Raw genomic sequence first — 21,030 nt, forward strand, 5'->3', positions numbered from 1 at the left:
AGCAAACGTATAACACACATCGACAAGAAGCAAAGAAAAGCAGGGTACTAATGGTATTGAGCAACAAAAGTAAAAACAGCGTCACCAATATGGAAAAAACGTCGAAAGGACAGCGCAGGTAGAAGGAATCGCAGAGGAAAAAGAAGGAGAATCGAGCGACCATAAGGATAAACAGAAGATGCGAGGTCCAAAGAAAGAGCGAATGGTACACATCCACATTTTACGACCAAAAAAAGCGTAGCCTATAGCGGAAAGGGATTGAAAAGCAGACAGCACATACACGCGAGCAATTTAGAGGCCAAGATGTTGAAGCCGAACGTTAGGTACAGGAATTGAAAGTGAGGACGGATGGACGGATGGGGGGAACAATGTCCCCTCGGTAGAACGTGTGGCAGTCGCGGGCGCGTCTCTGGCGTGCGGTGCTTCAAGAAGGTTATGGAATAGTCGAAGACGGGATGTACCCCGCATCACGCGACGCGAACACGCGCAGCGAGGAGAGGTCTCCTCAGGCAGCGTTCTTCGGGTTCTCCTTCGCGGTCTTCCAGTTCGCAGTCGCGAGCTTGAACCTACAGTGATGGGCAGCAAGGACAGAAGATGAGATCATATGGACAAAGCTAGCGTGTCAAGAGGGCAGAAAAGCGGCCAAAACAAGAAACTCACCGGTCCCGGTGCTGAATGTCGGGCTCAGTCTCCTTCAGGCGGGCCATCTCGGTCTGCATGAACTTGTTGTACGGGGAGAGCTTCTTGCGTCCACCACCGCCGGTAGACTTGGCTGAAAGACGGCGGACGATGTGAGCAATAATAATCAAACGGCAACGACGAAGAGAGACGCACTCTTCTTGGGCTTCTCAGTGTCAGCCGCCTTCTTTTCGCTAGCACGGGGAGCCATTGCGTGAGTGTGTTGCGGGCTGAACCGGCCGGTCGCGCAGACACGAGAGGACGCGAACGAAAAAGACGCGTTCGACCCCAAAAAGGAATGTTGAACGACGCGAGCGCGAGGGTGACGAGGGGGGAAACAGAGACGCGTTAGCGGACGAGCGGGAGGAACGACGATGAGCGAGCGACTAGGAAATGTAAACGGGGGGACTCACGGGAGAAAAGCTGGGTGGGGCGCGAGTGGGCGGGTGGTGGTGGGGAAGAGGAGAGGAGGGTTCGAGTTAGGGGGAGCGCGAGCTGGCCCATTCAAATACTCTCAGCACCTATTGTCGATCGAGATCTCCTCTGCCGCACGCCTGCCGGGCCTCCGGTCACCCCACTCGTGCCCCGCCTCCTACGGCGCACCCCGCCCACTCGTTCCAGCTCGCATTTTTCAGCGCACATCCCTCCGCAGTACACAAGCAACAGCACTGGGAGAGTTTCAGCCCCAGAGGAAAGTGGGACGAGCGTTCGAGGCCGAGGGAGGACGTGCCCCGTACCCCGGACGCCGGCGTCCGCCACTCCTCCCAGGGGTCCCAGCAGTCAACCGGAAGATGCCAGGGCGCGGTTCGCGTCTCGCGACGCGTCTTTGCAGCGTGCTCTCGAACGCGGGGCAACTCGGGTCCCGTTGTAGTCAATTCACTCCAGCAACACCGATACCGCTAAGGTTGTCCACCTTATCTCGCCCTCATGCAGTTCTTTTTTTTTGCCATGCCCCTCGGTCTAAGCACTTACGAACCGGCATCGCTGAATACCCCGATTTCTTTCTCTCGCGGGTACGTAGCGACTTGGGTCACGCCTCACGATCAACAAGCCAGGCTCAGTGCACGGCCCAGAGGGCTATAGTCAACGTTTTGGTTAACTCCCTCTGTAAATAAGCCCCCACCAGCGTGACCCTGCTCGTTGATCTGGGATCATTTCGCGGGACACCAGTCCCACGAACTGGCCCTAGGCCCTACGAGGCATATAAGCCCGACCGCCTGATCATCAAGCCATTGAACTGAGTGCTAATGGATTCATTAACGGTCAATACTCGAAAGTGGATATATTCACGCTCATATCTCGAACAAGTCCCTCGCATCCTCGGTCCTCACGAAACCACCACCGCGTCCGACGCCGCGCCCGCCACTCCCCGCCCCACACCCGCGATCCCCTCGACGATACTACTCCCACTAACGATCCCCGTCGTCGCAATCAAGAACTTCCTCCCTATATCAGGAAAGCGACAAAGCAGCAAAAAAAGAAAACACCCGAAGACGACGACGAGTGCGGACACGGCCGAACCAGCGCACGGGGACAAATCCATCAACACAGAGCTTACGAAGAGGATGGGATGGTCCAGGGCGGCGGCCCAAAGAAGTAATTCCAACGACGAACCTTGATTCTGCCGACCCGCCCATCGTAATGCCGCGATCTCTGTATACGTGCATCCACCGAGGAAGAACACCACGGTCGTCGAGGTCTGCTCCCGCCTAGGCACTGCGATTCGCCACCCCACCCACCGGATAAGCGATTCATCAGTTAGTGTTCACTTTTTTTCGCGCGCACGGGCGTTTCGAATAATAGACGAAGACGAAGACAAAGACGTACTTGATGCAACGGGCGACGGTCCACCCACATCCCCACCCACGATGCCCTTCTGCATGATATCCACCGTCTCGCCTGGGATACTGCCCACCGCGTCCTCGAAGCCTTTCCAGCCCACGATCGGATGCGCCTGCACCTTTCCTCCCACCGTCGACTTTGCCGTCTTCCTGTCCGCACTCTCATCCCCTTCACCACCACCATTTGTGCTACCGGACGACGTACCCGCTTTCTCCTTGACGTTCGCCGGGTTGCTTACCACGCCGCCTTTCTGCGCTATGCATTGGACGAGACGGATGCTGATGGGCGAATACCCGGAGTAGACGAAGCTGATATCGTTCTCGAGTTCGTCTAGAGATTCGGAGCCCTCGATGATAAGGCGAAGAGACTTCCGGAGCGGGACGTAAGGGTATTTAGAGGCTACGAGGGCGGCTGGCGCTGAAGGCGGTAGGGGGTTCGGGAGCAGAATGCCCAAGGATGGAGAAGACAGGGACAACAGGAGCGGAAGGAAATTATAACCATATGTCTGACGTGCATAGGTCAATATAATGTACGTGATCATAGAGAACTGAGCGATACTAACCTGCAAAATCTCGCGCTTGATGTTATCCAGCGCCTTGCTCTTGATACCACCGGCGGTTATACTAGCCAGACACAGCAGTCTGACAACGACCTGCATATCCGCGCCCTGGGCAAGCAGGTCCTCGATCGCGGTGATCTGCCCTGGAATATCATACGAAGCCAGGAGATCTGCAATCGAGTTAGCTGAAATCGAATGGGTTCGAGGACGGGGAGACCCACTCTGCTGTATCTCTAGCGACTTGTTGAATACTTCCGACCGGGTGACAGGCATAATGATCTCTGACAATCCAGTGTCTGTCGCATGCAATGCATAGGTCAGCCCAGCGCCAAAACATGAAATGGTGTCTGACCACTCACGCAGCCTAAGGGACTGATGCTCCGTCTGCAGACTCCCCAATTTCCCCACAAAATCTTTCAATTGGCTCACGCTCTGTGCCTTATGTCTCGCCTATCAGAGCATACATGTCCCAGGCACTGCAAGGTAAGTCATGGCCGAAGCAGAAAGCAGAAAGATCCAACGAACCTTGAAATCCTCGTCTAGCCTGTGAGCAATCCTATTCAGTCGCTTACCGACGACCGCGAAGTTCAGATCGCGAAGTTCCGCCAGAATAGGGTCGTTCGCGGCCGTCAAGTGATGTTTCCTCTTCTTTTCCTTCGCGAGGGCGTGGGCTGGCGCTGTTGATGCTGCCGTAGAAGCGGACGGCGATGTGGAAGGGCCAGGAGGGTTCGCAGGCGCGTTGAGGAGCGACACGGGGACTTCTACGTGGGCTTCGAGCGATTATGTGAGAAGATGGACATGGAGGCGAAGGCGGAGGCGGAGAAGAGTGTGACGTACAGTTCTTGATCCCGACGACTTCGTCGATGAGGCCTTGATATGTGAGTTGTGTCAGGAGCGGGGTGATCATGTCCACTTTTCGGTCGAGCACGATCAGAGAGTCGAATTTGTCTGAGATGGTCATGGTGCTGTCGGGTCCTCCGTTCACGTTTTGAGAGGTTTGTCGGTTGAGCAAGGTAGCAAGACGCTGAACGAGCCAAAAGAAACATCAGGACACAAGCGGGGTTCAATGGGGACGGACTCACCGCAGCGCTGTCTCCTTTGCCCAATATTCGAGGGAATATACCAAACAGCTTCTGCAGCGTATACAATGCTTGTGCAGAGTCGTACACCGCCGTCTCATCCCCGTCCTTCTCGCAAAGTCAGTCAAACAGCGATGCTCAAGTGTATCGAACAACACGCACCACCCATATCTCCTTGAACGCCTGCTCATTCTCCAACGAAAGCACATCGTCCGCCAGAGGGATGAACTGCAAATTATAAGACGAAATCGTCACATCGCCCAGCACACCCTCCTCTTCCAGCACCCTGCTGACAAGAGTCGACACACGGGGTACGAGTAATAGCGTATACGTGTGCGTCTTCCCCTCCCTCGAATGCCGCTTTATATGATCTATACTTGAGAATGGTTTGTTCATGGAATGACGGTCTTTAGACCCCTGAGCGGTGAAGCGGGGACGTACCAGCGATGATCTTCACCCATTTGATCTTTGGACGACAGAGGTATACGATGTTGGTCGAGACGGCGGAGAGGGGGCCACTCTCTAACCAGAACATCTTGTCCACCCCATGATGCTGCCCGGGATTGAATGCTCATGTCAGTTTCATTGATACTGTCAAGCAGTGAGCTCTGCGCACCTGAAGCAGGGAGACCTCCGTCACCAAGCTCAGAGGACCGGCCAACGAAGGGTCCAACACAAGAGTCTTCGCACCATTGACCTAGCATATTCCGTTAGCATTCGGCCGGATAGTGCGGTACGGGGTGGTCGCGGTAGACATACGGAGTTCAAAGCGTGAATGAGCGAGGTGCGTGCAAGTTCTTTCAAGGGATTGATATCTAGAAGCTCTGCCGAGTCCGAGTCCAGCCTAGAGGCCTGTTCTTCAGATACAATCGTAGATGCGGCCATCGTTAGAGGAGAGTCACGTACGATACAGGTCGCGTACTCTGTACCGTGAGAACGTCTGGTTCTTGGGTGTTCGAACTTCGCCACACCGACGCCACACACTTCCCCTAACCGCTGAGCAATGAATTCCAATAAGATTGTGTGTCTAGAGATACATATTGCCGCTAATATACACTTCCCCCAACCATCCGATTATTATAAGGTAACGTTCATATATCCACCACACCACAACAGTCATAAGATCAAACCGAGTTCCTCCGCGCACTCTGCCCCTTCTTCTTGCGTTTCGACGCAGCATCTTTCCCGTCTCCATAGCCCGACGGTAACTTGCCCTCCTCCTCAAACTTGGCCAACATCTCCATCGCGGACGTGTATCCTTTTTGCTGTATCTGCTCAAACAGTGAGAATTGCAGGGTACCGAACTAGAATAGACGTGTGTCAGCTTGAGAGCCAAGGAGTTTCAGGTGTATAAGTGGAAGAGAGGTACGCACCTCCTGGACGGGCATTTGCATGTACAAGCATCCACGAGCGACTTTGGCTTCCTCAAGAGTACGTACACTCGAGACACTAAAGTAGAACAGTGAATTTCGGATCAACGCACAAGTTGGAAAAAAAACATACTATGCTAGTCGACTCTGAATCTCAGCAATGGGAGGCACGGTCCTCGCACTTGAGAAAGGGTTCCAGCGATTAATTAGAAGCCACCATCCTGACACCGTATCGCCAAAGTTACGTGGTGAATTGTCGTCAATCTATAAGGCCAGGTGAGCAAAGGTAGGACAGTGAGATATGACACTGAAACTCACCGAACCGACGTCGACAGCGAATACAACTTTTGGCCCCATCTCAAACATAGTTGATACCGGCAAGTTATCGACTATCCAACCAACCGTAATGAGCTTCTGCAATGAACCCATATGAAGAGTTAAGAACTCACGATAGCCGCCATCGACAAGCATGTTACCGTTATCACAGAGCGGAGGAAGGATACCAACGAGAGTCATGGAGGCACCTAGAAGCGACCACCATAGTTTAGCGATGGAATCGCTCAGCCATCGACAAGGGTTGAACTCACGGATAAATCTCCAGGCATAACCGGTCTCGTGGAGCTCCATCCTAGAAGCGTTGATATTTGTAGAAACACAGAAAAAGGGGAGCCACATGTCCTCGATGTGAAGGTCGTAGAATGACTGCCATGGAGGAACATCAGCATCCGTTTCCCCAACTATACAGCGAAAGACAAACTTTGTATATGGCTCGATTGAACTCGTGACCCTGTAAGGCTAGCTTCAGCATCTGGGACAAGCGAAAGACGAGACTGACGAGCACGTACAGTGGTGTAAGCAACAAGAGGATACGTGACATCAGACAACATTCTCCAAATGTTGCCCAGCCTAGCACTGGCCTGTTTTGCGCGACCAGCGCTGGATATGATGTCGCCTTCTCTGGCATACAGACCACCAATGAAAGAACCAATGCTGGTGCCACCGATGTGGTCAACTGGTATACCGTATTCTTCCAGTGCTCGCAATGCTCCCTACAATTATACCGTTAGGACAGATGTAAACGTGATGCAAGAACATGTCAACGTACCAGATGAGAAAGACCTCTAGCGCCACCGCCACCAAGGACCACACCGACTGAAGTACCGCATATTCTCCGAGCAAGTCGAGCAAAATCGTTCGAGTGTGGTGGGCGTGGTGGGCGTACTCCAGCACGCGTTCCACGATATTTTTGTAATTCACTTTGGACCCTGTCTTTCACCTTCTTGAGCGCCGCCACGGCTGCTGGGTCTTGGGGTGTCGAAGGTATCGGCCTGGACTCTGGGACTTTAAGGCCCTGTCATGGTCGTAGTGAGTTTAGAGCGTTGTCGCAATAGCGAGAATAGTTACCGGAAGTTCAACATGAATGTGTTGGTGTATCCAAGGACGAGTCTATGGAATATGTGTTAACGATAGCTCAGCAGTATGGCTGTGAAAACGGAGACTCACCTTGAGCCACTCCCGGGTGGAACCCGGTACCACAGACCGATCAGGGTGAAGGAGTATCAGCTCCTTTCGAGCCGTCGTCTTCATCGATAGCAGAAGTCGCTCATACTCCCCAATCGACGGATCCTCGCCCATCCCGAGCACCATCACGCAATCCGCCTAGAGCAACCCTCGCATAAATATCTCGCGGGGAATAAAGTAACGACTAGGACGATAAGTGGTGGACGTACCTGACGTATACATGTCTGCGTCCACGAATTACTGACGACGGAGTCCGCCACATACAGCACTATATCGTACCGTTGCTCCTGATCAGCCAACCAAGCCGCGGTCTTCAACTTGCCCATGCGCGTGAAAGCATGTCGACCGAGCGTGTTGGATATGGACGCTTGGTTGAGGTACGACGTCGGAGTACCGATACTCTCCAATGCGGCATGTAGACGTCGAGCGAACGCTTCGATGGGAATATTCCGAGTGGATGGAAGAATGGCGACTGTCTTTAGTTTGGCGTTATTGCGTCGGAGTTCGGTGGCTGGGTTGCGTGTTCGAGCTATTGAAGCAGTGTCGATCTCGTCGCGAACTCGCGAAGCTATCATGCGCAACAGCCTATAATATACTCGTCAGTCCGAGGCCAGAATTCCTATCATCAGCGAAGAGACGCACAGAGCGGTTGTCTGAGGGTTCCGAGACGAGATGGCATTGAACAGTGTTTGTGGCATGCGAATCAGCTCCGTGTCTCGAATGGCATGGACAGTGTTCCTGCGCGGAGTACTCGTGATAACGTCGATCTCGCCTGCCGTGTCGCCCTGACCGTATTCCGCCTCGATGTTCACCTTGCCTTGTTCCTTCTCGGTGATGGCGCGAAGACGGCCGTTGATGACGATGTAAAAGCTGTCACTGGCATCGCCTGCTCGCCATAGAACCTGTCCGGCGTTGACCTGCACCCAGTCTAGAGAGGCGTCGATCTGAAGAACTGAATGTGATACGTTGATGAGAGTGCATCATGATGAGATTAGAGGGACCTACCAAGAGGAGACAGAAGGGAGATGAGACGTTTGGCTAACGTGAGGAGGACGATGGGCTGCTTCTCCAGCAATCTCTCCAGCGCATGATGTGGCAAGAATCCGACATAGGCATCCGTCTTGGCCTGAATGTCGACATAGGAGGCGATGTTGGACAACGAGGCTTAACGTCGAAGGATTAACCTAAGGACTACAGTCTTATTGTAAAGGTCGAACTTACCGAGATAACCAGCGATCCCTCCAGGTTTCACCGTGAACAAATGACGACCCTTCGGACCCCGTTCAGTCGACTGAGGGTTCGTCGGCTTCGATGGTTTCGAGGTCCCCTTCGTCGAGCCGCTGGTGACCGATTCCGTACTAGCGCTCCACAATTCCTCACGCAACAAGTCTGGCTTCGTGTCCGGGGGCGTCGATTCTTGTTTGGCCGCGGCCTTCTCGTCAACTGGCAGCAGGATATCCAAGAATCCCTCGATGACATAGAACAATCCTAGATCGACGCCCCTTAGAAAATGAATGGTTGCAGTTGAAAATATGGAAAGGCCTACCCGTATTTCTCTCTCCTGCACGAGCGAGGTAGGACCCGGCGGAGAAGAACAGAATCTCAACCTCATTGTCCAGGCCACTCAAGTACCCGCCGTTCATAGTGAGCGACGACGAACCACCAGTCATACTTGACTGGTCGTCAGCCATATCCAGAAGCGACAAAGAGCCAAAAGAGGAGGGATACGCCATCCCACCGCGTAGACCATGTCCATCGACGGCCGAAACCGCTGGCGAAGCCTCCGCTGAGCCATCTCCACTCATCGGGGGCTGCAACAGCCCAATCGACACCGCAATGCAACTCATAACTTCCTCCCGAAGATCAAAGTCCTCTCCCGGAGTGAGGTGCTCAGACTGATTGAGTGCCGTCGAAGCTTCATTCTCGAGAGAAATGTCGCGTCTGAACTTCGGTGCCTGCATGTAGCTGAACTGTCGAGGGAGCCTGTATGTGTCGTTCGAGTGGTTCGTCGAGCTGAGCAGATCTCCGGCCTGTTGGAGGTGTCGATTCGAGCGTGCGCGCATCGTATCGAGGAACTTTGGCGATGGGCGTTTAATGGCGTCGGGCGTTCTGGGCTTCATCGCCTCTGGACTTTGAGATAACTTGAATATCGACTGACTGCGATCGAACTTGCGTGGGCCTCCTGGGGATAACGGGGTGGATGACGAGGTGGTAGTTGACGTTGTGGTCGAGGGCGTATGGCCAACGTGGCTGAAGTAGTCGCTGGGTTCAGCAGGGGCGTCGAACCGCTGGCGCAGTTGCTCCATACCGCCACCTTCGAAGAATGAAGGCGGAAGGGGATGGCAGGCGATGTCGTTTATGGCCTTCTCGGTGCGCAGAACCTCGGTGGTCAGACCAAGATACTGATGTGCGGCGTTGAACGTCACGCGTGAGAACCGGGTCATGATAACTGCAATTCCAACCCGTTAACCTACTGGCTAAGTTATTTCAACGAAAGTAAATACCTTGAACAATGTGGGCCGTAGCCTTTGGAAACTTCTTCGTCAACCTACGGAAAGCCTCTGCCGGAATCACAGCCAACGTCGAGTCCTCAGTCGCCCGTGCCACAGTTCCATGATGGATCTGATGCGGATGGAGAGAGGGCATCTTGCGCTGCTGACCCCGTTGTGGATACGAAGGAGCAGGAGTCGATCGGCGCTGGGGCGTGGACGGAGCACTCGACGTACGGCTACGAACAGAGGGGGACCGCAACGCTGCCACAGTGGGCGAACGCAGGGTCTGAGTACCATCCGAGTCTACATCGCTTGCATTAGGAGAGCGTGGGCCCGTGCCCGTGATAGTGGGTGTCGGTGACGCTGCTCCCTCTCCTGCGAGGATAGTCGACCCAGAAGACGAAGCGACAGATGGCGAGCGACTACGAGCAGCCGTTTGCCCAGGCAAACTAAGATCGAAATGCGAAACGTCCGAATTCGCGCGGTTGAGACGTGTACGGACAGCGGAGGGGGGCATCGTCAGCCCGTCGTTATCCAAGTCGGTCTCAGTGTCCATCCCTGGTTCGGCCGCGGCGCTGATCTTGACGTCTTCGGTGAACAGGCTGAGAATGGTGAAGAGACTGGAAAGGGTGCCGCCGCTGCCGACTTCGTTCATGAGTTCGTAACCGTTCATGTCCTCGTTGTCCCATGATCCGCTTTGCGACTCTTTCTGCTTTCCACTGGGTGCGAAGACTTGGACCGTTCCATCAACGACGCAGTAGAAACTCTTGTCCTGGTCAAGGGACAGACTATCCCCAGCAATCAATCGTCTCGTCTGCAGATGCCTCGCCAATTCGTGGAAGACCTGAAATTACCACCCTGAATCAGTCATAACGGTCACAAAACGAAAACACAGGGACACCCCACTCACCGGTTTCTCCAAGAATCCAAAAACCCTAACAGCCTGCAAGAACTCGTCCAAATAGTTGTGAAACGCAGGTGGAGGGTCCGTGGTATTAACGTCCGGATGTAAGGCCTGCGCATCCGGCTTCTCTAATGGTTTCTCTACGAGGTTCGCGTAGGAGTTCAAGTAACGGAAACGGATCCAGTAATTGAGGGCCACTCCGGAGAGGACGAACATGATGGCGAAAGACCAAAAGTTGAGCTGTGGCCCACCAAAATTCGGTTCGATATCCCATATACATATACACACGTGAAGAAATGAGACGCACCGTCAATGTCATTGAGTAGGATAGAATGAAATATATGAGCCTTGGGATAGTGATGGTCACGAACGCCACAGCCCATTGTACCCAGGACAAAAGGTACACTGTCCACTCAAATGATAAATCACATACAATCAGCACAACACATTTCAATCAACACAGAAAGACCATACGACTACGTACGTATAACCCAAAAGAAAGCAGACAAGAACGAAACGACAGGATGCCTGTCCGCACCCGCTCCATACTCCGACATCGATTCCAAAGCAGCCTGAGCAGTGGTCGTCACAGTAGCGATAGCCGTAGCAGCAGTCTGAATCCCCTCGAGTTGCAGGGAGGACTGAGCCATACTCGATAATCGGCGGCGGGCCTTTTATAAGTGCACCAGCAGGACCGACGACCGTACGTACAACAGTAGACCCGGGGAAGGTAATGATAGCTACACAAGTCGGCTCGTTGTAACTTTTGCAGGAAACTTTGACGAAAGACGAATTTGACGCCGACGCGCAAATGCCAAAGACGCGTTGCTTGAGGGATCACATGACGTCAGAACAGCGAACGTTGCTCGCTCGGAGGATCGGACCGGAGTCTGTTCTGAATTCTTTCGATTTTGTGAGGTTTACGATTGGCTGCCCCCCATTCCCTTTCTCGCGCCCCCTCCCTCCGAATGCCTCGCAAGTTCTAAGACTAATTGTACTAAGCACTTGACCAACAAGCCCTACGAACGTGCGCACCAGATGGACCGATAAGCAACGTCGCGCTCCCACAGACTCGACTCGACTCGCTCTAGGCAATGCGAGTAAAGCAAAGCATGTACAAGTATATATTTCTGAATCTCCCATTCCGAAGAACCCAAATCCCCAGTAGCAGCCCCTGCCCCAGAATTGCAACAGACATTGGTACATACACAACTCCTCCCGGAATCTTCCAAGAACAACGAAACACGAGAAACGAAAACAACGGACCCCAACGCACATTCGATGTGCGCCACCAGACCGAGACCGAGACTGATCACAAAAAATGACAGAGACAGAGACAGACTGGAGAAGAAGAATGGCAGAAACAAAACAGGGGGACAGAAACTGGAAAAGGAAAAGGGGAAAGAAAGAAGAGTGGGGAAGGAGGAGAAGAACAGAAGAACAGAACAGGCGGAGCGAGAGCAGCAGGGGTATATACAAAAAAGAACACGAACGATATAGCATATATTAATATATACGTATATACGAATAAACAATTGAGATTGAGATTCCCCTCGGAGCCAGGTCCACCCGAATGGGTAACCTTGCACAAAAGGGAGACGCGAAAGAGCGGGAGATCCGGGAGAGTTCAGGTGGAGGGGTTCGAGATGAGAACGAAGCGAAGGAGGTGAAAAAGGTACGGTACGGAGGAAGCCTGAAGAGACGGTCAGGGTCGCGAAGGACGGAGGAAATGGAGAGGGAGAGATTAAAATCCGAATAATCTGAATATGAGGTAGAGGAAAGATCCAACGAAGCGAATGGCGGAAAGACCGGCACTGCAGAAGATCAACATGTTAGTGAGTTAAAACAGGTGAAGGGGGGACAGCATCGAAGAGACTGAGACGTACAGAGCGAAGAAGAGGAACGTGAGATATGGGTTGAAGTTCGAGTCTGTCGACGTCTCGATATGGTCGCTAACCCAGGTCGTGAACGCCGAAGAAGTAAACACAACGATCATCAACCTGCAAGCCGCGCCCACACCCAGTCCAGTCAGCACCACCCAAAAGACAAAAACTCTCAGAGCCACGTCGATAAAAAACGTACATATTCGTCCCAACCCACGCCAACACGACATTCGTCCTACTATTCCTATCATGATCCGCCTGCTTCGTCTCCGCGTCCCGATGCTCCTTCTGCTCCGGAAGCTTAACCTGCAATGCCGAGCGCGACGCAGCCCACAGTTGGTCGACGTCCTCCCGTTGGGTGGGAAGCTGAACCTCCATGATCTCCTTACCGTCCTTGCCCTCGATCTTCTTCGCGCCTCCGAGGTCCTTGGCTGCGCCGTTGTCACCTTTGGTACCCCAGGTGACGTCGTGCAGGTTGCACATCGCGTACATCATGAGGATGTTGACATCTAATTTTTAAAAAAATGCAATGTCAGGTTAAGTCTCAGCGTGCTTAGGGTGTGAGTGAAGGAGGGTGTGCTTACAGCTAGGCAACAAGAACATGTATTGTATGAACGACGTGAACATATGCCATGGCTCGAAATGCATGAACGACGCGACGAAGTACAACCCATAAGTCGCAGCAATAGAAATCACGAGCTGCTGCAACGCTTTATTCTTCTCGACCAACCTACACATCCACCCCGAGGACATCAGTACGATTAAGAAGAACAGCGGCGCCGCGGGTCACATTCTGAGAGAGTGAAAAAAGCTCACTCGGGGAAATCTTTCCATCCGGCGACCGTGTGAGGGACAGCGAGGTAGATGGTATATCCCGCACAATAAAGCGTGATGATATTACAGAGCCCGAAAAGGATCATGGCGATCGAGTACGTCCATTTAGAACCTTGAGGCCGATTACCGAGCGAACAGACGATGATCACGAACAGCAGGGCGATATAGAGCTAGTCGAACGCGTTTTTGTCTCGTCAGTGGGCGAAGTAAACTACCTGCATAGGTAAGGTGCGTTACCTTTAGGAACACTTCGAACACGTCTGTGCCTGCACCTTTGCTCAAGAAGTTGAACGCATCTGTGTCACTGTCTGAAGTTGCCGAGGAGACCAACTGAAAGAAAAGGAGGATATCAGCGTCAGCACAGCTCAAAGTATCAGTATCACAGCGTTCTGCGCCGCAGACATTGTCAGCTGAACATCAAGACTCACGAAGAAGAAAGCCAAGTAGAAGTTTGCCAAAGACGTCCATGTGAACAACAACTGAACAGCATTGTAAATGAACTCGATCTAAAGCAAGCAACAAAGTTTCCCAGTGGGTCAATTGGCGTACTCGGACACAGCCTTTGTATGTTGTGTGAAGAATGCTACATACCTGCAGCAGGAGCATGCGGAAAGGGTTCTGTCCGGATGTCCAGATTCTCCAAAAGAAGACCGTAGCGTGAACCGAAGCAAAGAGGGAGCCGTTGAGCCACCGACGACGTTGGGAGATGAATTCGGGAACAGAGTTGGGCACGTCCGTGGCTGCTTTCGCGCTCTTGACATACTTCAACCTATATGACAGATATAAAGTTAGATCGATATTCCTGGAAATACGGATATAAGGAGACATACACCCAGCCTTCCCGCTTCTTCGTGACGATCTCGAAACAGAGGATACGGTCCTCGGCGAGGTACATGTTGCGTTCTGATCGGGTCACCTTGTTAGCATCCGGACCTCGAGGACGAGTATCATTCGTGACATACCGAACAGGCCAGCACCATCAGCACCACCGCCGTGCAAGGTCTCACCCTTGAAATACGAAGCGAGAGGGCCCTTGCCGTCAGGACCGTTCTGCAACGCCCGGTAACGGTATGCACTGAATGCACCGGGCAACACGCTGATGTATCCGAAGACGCTCTGCAGGTCCTGTCAGTTGCAAGAACCAACGGGAGTTATGTTTTTGGTGAGAACACGAACCTCAAGAGGTTTATCGAGAATGTTCGACATTTTATACTGTGGCGACACAAGTCAGCGACGTCCGCATGTTCCGGCAATCAGGTAGATCGTCACCTCAAAGTTCTGAGATGCGGCGAGCGGGCTGAGGAGGATATCGGAGCAGCCTCGTCCAGTCTCGACACAGATCCTGTGCACCGATAAGTGTCACGGACAAAACAAGCCGACAACAGTCGGATAACTCACTCTCCGCATGCACCTCCTACGTTCGAGTGCTTGTCGAAGCCTAACAACGAAACGAAAGTGTGAGAATCTAATTTGTTCCCATCAAAGTACGACACGTACATTTCCAGAGTTCATAGATCGATGTTCCGGTGGGTTTTGTCCCGACGTCAAGGAGAACACAGACTGTCGCAAGCGGGTCAGGTCCACCGCTTTCAGCAGCGACAACAAGCCGCGCACGCACCATTGGGCTTGATCAAGGGGCCAAAAGCGTTGAAGAACCATCTGTGGCTGTTGAGCTTCTTCTTGTTCGCCTCCTTCAAGCAGAAGATGACCTGAACAGGGCATGCACCCGTCGACACTTCGCCAGTGGCGGAGACGACGACATTGGAGGTGTATCTGATGGACCGGGTTAAGTCGAACTCATAGGACGTCAGGAGGTATTAAGGCTCACTCGAAGATATGCGCGGTGACATCCTTGGTTCCGACGTGGTCCTTCGCGATACCCTCCTGGTAACAACCCATCTGTTGCACGGCGTGAGTAGCAGTCACGAGTTGCAAGGGGGAACCAATGACGCACGAGGGAAAGCACTTGAAGGGTCCGCTTGTTCACTTTGTTACGACCGTCGGACACAACACAGACAACGACCTTCTTCCATCCTTCGGGTCCCCACATCTTCGAACGATTGCGACCACACAAATGTGCGATATTCTTGATGACGCTTCACATCCCGACGAAACAGATGAGAGCGGAGCAAGAAAGATGGGCCACAGCCAGACTCACGCATTCATGGTCCGGGTGAACAGTACTTCGTCTTCATTATACATGGTCATGACGACGAAAAGTTCCGTCTGGCGGCCATACAGATACGGCCTCAGGAAATATTTCGACCGCATGAAATCGTCGGGGTCGCACGTCGCGGCCGTGTACCGCATCTTGTTCATCTCGTCTGAGGTGTTTCCTTTCGGAACGATATGCGACGGGACCTGGACGTCCAAGACGAGATTCCCGTCCTGAAGCTCGACATGACGCACCGAACGACGCTTCATGAGCTTCTCCCTCGCCGCGGAATACCCGCCCGTGCTTTGCTCTCGAAGCATGGGCGCCGGGTAGGGTTGTGCCGACGGAGGATAATTGGGCTGTGCGGCGTTGTTGTAGGGCATCATGGGGACGGGGGGCGCATTGTGGACGTTGACTTGGCTCATCTGGTAACCACTCTGGGCGTACGGGTCGAGGTGGGCTTGGGAGCCATAGTGACTGGACTTGTAGGAAGCGTTGTCCCAGTTCTGCTCGTGTTCGGTCTCGTAGGATTGTTGGTGTTGCGGAGTGGGTCTCGCACAGTACCCGCCGGTGGAGGGGTATACTTGACCGACACCAGTGCCAGCCTGGGGGTATGATTGTTGTTGTTGGGGATAGTAAGGATCGTTGGGAGCGTGGTACGCCATGGTATCGAAGCCAACGAGATTAGCACGGGGTGATCGACTTGATTGAGGGAGTGATGAAGTGAAAAGAGTGAAGCTAGGCAAAGACCTAAGTAGTTAGCCTGAGGGGAACCGTCGAGCTCGCTGGGCTCGACTGAGAGAGAGGACGGCGATGCCGCTGGGGGTGACGAGGTGGAAGAGAGGAAGGATGAAGAGGGCCGTGTGCACAGCGGATAGCCGACTAAAGCTGCTCATGCTTGGAACGCGTTTCAGCCGCAAATCTGGGCCGAAAAGGGAAAGCCGTAGGCACGCCGCAGCACTTCTTTGGGAAATTTGGGCGTAAATTTAGCCCAAGCAGGGACGCAGTGGCCCCTCCGAGTCTCCGACAACGTTCCGTTCGCGACGCCCGCGATCGTTGTTGGGACGGCGGCTGGGCGTGGCCGCGGAGGGTAAAGTCATGAGAAGAATCAAATCTCGATATCATTCGTGTGTTTATGTATACATGAGGTTTCTACTTGACGTCGATACAGAAAACCAAGGCTAAACACGCTGCGAGTGACGTGAAACCCACGAGAATGGGCATGCGACTGAGGACCATTGCCACGCCACTGCGAGGATGGACGGGAAGATGGGCTGATGAAGTAACGTTCGGGGGCATAAGTGTGCGTAGCGAACGAAGAGGAACTTCCATCCATCTAATAGTCGTCTTCCAGAGCAACCACTAGCCAAGCTGGGTGAGGAAGTGGAGCAGCAGGTATGGTTCATGGGTGATGGGCATGGGGAAAAGACGTCAGAGCGTTCGAATAGAACCGGAAGGAGCAGGGAAACCGAGGTCAGCGAGCCGGATCAGGAGCGGGTGGCAGAGCAGTGCATGAGAGCGTTCTGCAGGAGCGATATTGAGGCTGAGGACCGCGGTGGCTCACGAGAGTGGGAACGTGATGAAGCTCGAGCGCGCACACCGGAAAGCACAGCGAGCACGGGCGGATACCAAGGCCCAAGCGTGATTGTCCCAAGCTAGAGGCGGTCGAGTACAAAGAAGACCACAAGCGGCGACAGAACTGCCGGTGCAAGCTCGGGTAGATAGATCAGATGCATACAGCTGCCGAGCCGTGACAGCGCTCGCAGAAAAGCAAGAATAAAATTGAGACGGTCAGACCATTTGCGATGGCGCCAGGGCAGACACACCGATGCATAGCTCGCTGTGGGCTGAGGGGGCTGAACGGATGTGGTCGTGGCTGGTGTGGGGAGAGGAGCAAGGCCGAAGTGGGAACAAGACGAGACGCGATTGTGAGATGATGCAAAAGCGGAAGAGACGCCCGCCACGTTGGCTGTGCCTATATAAGGCCAGGTCAGCCACTGCCCGCCCTCAGCCCTCCCGCGACTGCTTGCTCTCTCTTCCTCCCTCCCTCCACCTCCAAGCGTCATATCCCTTTTTCTCCTCCATCGAAATCTCACTACCATCCCAATTTCCAGCTCATATCAATCTGTAGGTTTTCTCATTTTTTATGCTATTTTTTCTTCAACACGCCCGCCGACACCCAACGGCGGCACGTTTTCCGTCATCGAGATCCACCTCGTCTCCCACTCTCCCGATGTTTTACTCTTCAAGTCTCCTGTCGTACCCGACGTGGATTTGCTGTACTGGGCCTCCGAACATACGTACTGTCGAGCATCGATAAGGGCGTCAGGCGACAGGCCATTGTTGACACGAGCGACGCGCTCTGCTCGGCCTGCCAGCGTTTCCTCTTCTCGGTCTCCCTTATCCTGACTATCCCATATCCCATCTCGGCCGCGTCGCTATTTCCAGCCTTTTCTTCCATCGATACCCGCTCTTTATTGTTGTGCGTCGAGCTGATCTTCCTTTCTCTCCCAGCTCTCCCCATCATCACAATATGGCCGATTCGTCATCCCACCGACTCGACCTCCGCGTAGGAGGTAAGTATCGCCTCGGCAAGAAGATCGGTTCGGGCTCGTTCGGTGCGTAAAGTCCGCTCTACGTGATACCACGCCACATCCTTAGCTTCAATTTTATACAGGTGATATCTACCTCGGAATCAACATCATCTCTGGGGAGGAGGTCGCCATCAAGCTCGAGTCAGTCAAGGCGAAACACCCTCAACTCGAGTACGAGTCAAAGGTCTACAAGACCCTGGCTGGCGGTGTCGGTGTTCCCTTTGTCCGTTGGTTCGGTACTGAATGCGACTACAATGCGATGGTTATCGATCTCCTCGGGCCCTCGCTCGAGGATCTCTTCAACTTCTGCAACCGCAAGTTCAGCCTCAAGACCGTCCTTCTCCTCGCCGATCAACTCGTAAGTCCCCGCTTTATCCGCATTCTTCAGTAACGCTCATACCTTCTTTCCCAGATCTCGCGCATCGAGTACATCCACTCCCGCAACTTCATCCACCGTGACATCAAGCCCGACAACTTCTTGATGGGTATCGGTAAGCGCGGCAACCAGGTCAACGTCATCGATTTCGGTCTCGCCAAGAAGTACCGTGACCCCAAGACCCATCTCCACATTCCCTACAGGGAGAACAAGAACTTGACCGGTACGGCCCGCTACACGTCCATCAACACCCACTTGGGTGTCGAGCAGGCCCGCCGCGATGACTTGGAGTCGCTCGCCTACGTTCTTATGTACTTCCTGCGCGGCGCCCTTCCCTGGCAGGGTCTCAAGGCTGCCACTAAGAAGCAGAAGTACGACCGCATCATGGAGAAGAAGATGACGACGCCCACCGACCTTCTTTGCCGCGGCTTCCCTCACGAGTTCGGCATCTTCCTCAACTACACTCGTGCTCTCCGCTTCGACGACAAGCCCGACTACTCCTACCTCCGCAAGCTCTTCCGCGACCTGTTCGTCCGCGAGGGCTTCCAGTACGACTACGTCTTCGACTGGAGTGTCCAGCGTGGAGCTCAGGATGATTCTTCTGCGGGTGCCAGTTCTAAAGCCGCTGGCGGCAGGAGGAAGGTCGTGCAAGAGGAGGAAGGAGGAAATGACCGCCCCAGCGACAGACAGTGAGTGAGCACTATCCGTTCCCTACGGCTTTGGCTCCCCTCATGGATTTCCCTTTTCTTACAGGCTTAGGTCACATACACGCCAGATGCAGCAAGCTGCCCCTGGTGGTTCCGGTCAGCAGCGTGGTACCAGGGGGCGGGACGGTGAACTTTGGTAGATGCTCTCCTGCTAGTCGATATCGTTTGCTTGTGCGCGCCCGGAGTACGACCGAGCGAGGGGGCGGAGGGTAGTGGCAGTGTGTCGTGTTTGGCTCGGTCGTTGATGGTTTCTCGTGAACCATGGTCTCTTGGCGCGGTGGGGGTTCGACGGGAGGAGTAGATGGTCTGAGTATTGGGGGAAGGAGAGGTTGGGGTCGGGTTGGGGCACGCCGGGTTCTTTGGTCTCAAGCATCGCGACCATCTTCATGAATTCGACAGGCCACGGCGCATACGACACTCTGTCTCTACACCTGCTCATGCCCGTTGCTCCATCTCATAATTCCAAGGTTCGGCATTGTGCAAGGGTTGATTCCAACCGGCCAACAATCTGCGTTACACCCTGCGTTCGCAACGCCACGCCTCTTCCATCCCGAACGGACGCTATTTTCTTTATTTCTGCTAGATGTGACCGTGCACACAGTTTTGACGACACGGTCATGGACGGCTTCTGTCTCCTCTTTTTTATTATCGAAATGATCCCCCGATCCCCTGCGCGCCCGTTCCCCATCCCGTTCTATGTTCGTATAGTCAGCTTTATTGCCACCATATCATTTCATCCCCATTGTCGCACGCCATCCAGCTTTTGTGTTGTCGCTCGCATACACTTCCGTTGTCGCGTCTTTTTTTCTTTCAGCTGTTTAATATCCACCGCCCCACACATCCACCGCACGCTCCTTTTTCAGGTCTCATTATTTCCATCTTATCTCTCTCTGGCTCTTTCCACCCACGTTACCCTCCACTGCTGCTGCTCATCCATCATCTGTTTTTCCACTTTTTTTTCTCGCCTCACCGCACCACCTCATCCCATTCTCGTTCTCGTTTCATTGCACCATCATTTGATTTGTCCTCTGGTCCCCCACCTCGTCTGTTCGTGCTGCTCCAAGGGAGTAGACCGACGAGGGCGAGCGGGACGAGAGAGGGCGCCGAGGAGTTGTTGTAGGATGTGGCCGACGGGGAGAAGGTTGTTGGCCTCTCAGTGTCCGGCTTTTTTTGTGTAGTTGGGAGTACGACGGGAGGGAGGCGGGTGTGGGTTTGTGTGTCGCTTGTCGTGTCGTCGTTCATCGTCTGTTACGGTGGTTGACGCGGACGTTGAGGCAGGGTTGTTGTTCAGTCGGATGCTGTGGATGGCAACGCAGAAATGTAGATTTTATATATAAATCCAGTTCATGACCTCGTGATGCCCCTTTGATATTTCGTGTGATTATTTTGTGTGGTTTCCGTTTCGCGCCTGGCGTTATTTGGAGATGGCGTGCTCTTGACTGGCTGTTCCTTCTTCTGAGTCACATCTTCAGTCAACGATTCCGAGATATTCCGATGACTTGAGCGTTCAATAAGTAGGTGTTAATCGGCACTTCCTCAAGGAATCCTCAAGATACCATATGGGGGTCCGGGAAATGCCGTGTCCCTTGTTGAAGATACACCGCCGCAGGGCGGGGACGGCGTTGATCCGAACGGGGTAGGTACGGTGCGGGTGAGGCCCTTGACTGGCATTTGGCGGTAGACAGCGGGTAGAGGTTTCTGTGAGACGTCGGTACAACGTTGACCAGCTGTTGCAACAGTGTACTGTCATGCCAAGGCTCCAAAAGGAGAAAAGAATCTAGCCCGTGCAAAGAATTGAACCAAAGATCGCTGAAATGCGGACAGAAGCCAGCATGCCCATGCAATGATAACCACAGCGGCATATGGCCATACAGGGCCATACTTTGTCACGTTGGGACACACACTGTTCTATAGGCACATGCAGCGGAGGCGTGTCTCATCGAATCAGGTCTCACGCAAGATAACCGCTCTTCCCTCGTTACCTTCGTTCTGGTTTTATTATCGTGTGAGTCCTTCTATATCATATCTTTCACTCC

The 21,030-nt window shown here is 53.5% G+C and overlaps 6 protein-coding genes across 6 annotated transcripts; 2 read left to right on the forward strand and 4 right to left on the reverse strand.

The window, feature by feature from the left end:
- Positions 1–505: 505 nt before the first annotated feature.
- On the reverse strand, positions 506–788 carry STEHIDRAFT_63183 (uncharacterized protein; the record flags this gene model as incomplete). Its single annotated transcript, XM_007307230.1, has 2 exons — positions 506–566; positions 661–788. Coding segments are annotated over 2 exons (189 nt in total), but the record flags the coding sequence as incomplete, so codon positions are not given.
- Positions 789–1,942: 1,154 nt separating this feature from the next.
- STEHIDRAFT_101944 (Sec1-like protein) lies at positions 1,943–5,043 on the reverse strand (the record flags this gene model as incomplete). Its single annotated transcript, XM_007307635.1, has 12 exons — positions 1,943–2,394; positions 2,506–3,025; positions 3,083–3,249; positions 3,301–3,375; positions 3,439–3,529; positions 3,605–3,849; positions 3,917–4,103; positions 4,162–4,266; positions 4,321–4,529; positions 4,600–4,711; positions 4,775–4,855; positions 4,918–5,043. 12 exons carry the CDS (start codon positions 5,041–5,043, stop codon positions 2,006–2,008), a joined length of 2,307 nt encoding a protein of 768 aa, XP_007307697.1. The 3' UTR covers positions 1,943–2,005.
- A 239-nt stretch (positions 5,044–5,282) lies between these two features.
- Positions 5,283–11,002, reverse strand: STEHIDRAFT_63470 (patatin-domain-containing protein; the record flags this gene model as incomplete). Its single annotated transcript, XM_007307251.1, has 22 exons — positions 5,283–5,462; positions 5,532–5,607; positions 5,662–5,792; positions 5,847–5,917; positions 5,978–6,052; positions 6,116–6,230; positions 6,286–6,315; positions 6,374–6,577; positions 6,634–6,879; positions 6,933–6,974; positions 7,032–7,187; positions 7,259–7,634; positions 7,692–8,001; positions 8,055–8,213; positions 8,271–8,424; positions 8,494–8,537; positions 8,596–9,498; positions 9,554–9,802; positions 9,968–10,385; positions 10,452–10,685; positions 10,753–10,850; positions 10,930–11,002. 22 exons carry the CDS (start codon positions 11,000–11,002, stop codon positions 5,283–5,285), a joined length of 4,344 nt encoding a protein of 1,447 aa, XP_007307313.1.
- A 553-nt stretch (positions 11,003–11,555) lies between these two features.
- STEHIDRAFT_83837 (glycosyltransferase family 2 protein) lies at positions 11,556–15,946 on the reverse strand. Its single transcript, XM_007307636.1, has 18 exons — positions 15,321–15,946; positions 15,117–15,258; positions 14,991–15,061; positions 14,781–14,935; positions 14,660–14,722; positions 14,561–14,600; positions 14,432–14,504; positions 14,339–14,374; positions 14,125–14,278; positions 13,993–14,065; positions 13,754–13,931; positions 13,591–13,668; positions 13,400–13,492; positions 13,145–13,332; positions 12,913–13,058; positions 12,528–12,837; positions 12,332–12,445; positions 11,556–12,259 (listed from the first exon to the last, which is right to left on the reverse strand). The coding sequence occupies exons 1-18, from the start codon at positions 15,740–15,742 to the stop codon at positions 12,190–12,192; spliced, it is 2,406 nt and encodes an 801-aa protein (XP_007307698.1). The 5' UTR covers positions 15,743–15,946; the 3' UTR covers positions 11,556–12,189.
- A 587-nt stretch (positions 15,947–16,533) lies between these two features.
- Positions 16,534–16,976, forward strand: STEHIDRAFT_113711 (uncharacterized protein; the record flags this gene model as incomplete). Its single annotated transcript, XM_007307637.1, has 2 exons — positions 16,534–16,618; positions 16,672–16,976. The coding sequence occupies 2 exons, from the start codon at positions 16,534–16,536 to the stop codon at positions 16,974–16,976; spliced, it is 390 nt and encodes a 129-aa protein (XP_007307699.1).
- An 874-nt stretch (positions 16,977–17,850) lies between these two features.
- STEHIDRAFT_62790 (kinase-like protein) lies at positions 17,851–18,980 on the forward strand (the record flags this gene model as incomplete). Its single annotated transcript, XM_007307182.1, has 3 exons — positions 17,851–17,935; positions 17,995–18,269; positions 18,324–18,980. The coding sequence occupies 3 exons, from the start codon at positions 17,851–17,853 to the stop codon at positions 18,978–18,980; spliced, it is 1,017 nt and encodes a 338-aa protein (XP_007307244.1).
- Between the last annotated feature and the right edge of the window lie 2,050 nt (positions 18,981–21,030).

The sequence above is a fragment of the Stereum hirsutum genome (genome assembly GCF_000264905.1).
Source record: "Stereum hirsutum FP-91666 SS1 unplaced genomic scaffold STEHIscaffold_13, whole genome shotgun sequence".
Lineage (NCBI taxonomy): Eukaryota > Fungi > Basidiomycota > Agaricomycetes > Russulales > Stereaceae > Stereum > Stereum hirsutum.

What these genes read in the sequence shown, in the direction of transcription:
- STEHIDRAFT_83837 (XM_007307636.1), bottom strand. Translation starts at nt 15,742, where the DNA reads ATGAGCCAAGTCAACGTCCACAATGCGCCCCCCGTCCCCATGATGCCC. An exon ending in TGATGGTGCTGGCCTGTTCG is followed by an intron (nt 14,066 to 14,124) that starts GTATGTCACGAA and finishes TGACCCGATCAG; the next exon opens with AACGCAACATGTACCTCGCC. An exon ending in GCGTGGGTTGGGACGAATAT is followed by an intron (nt 12,446 to 12,527) that starts GTACGTTTTTTA and finishes CGCGGCTTGCAG; the next exon opens with GTTGATGATCGTTGTGTTTA.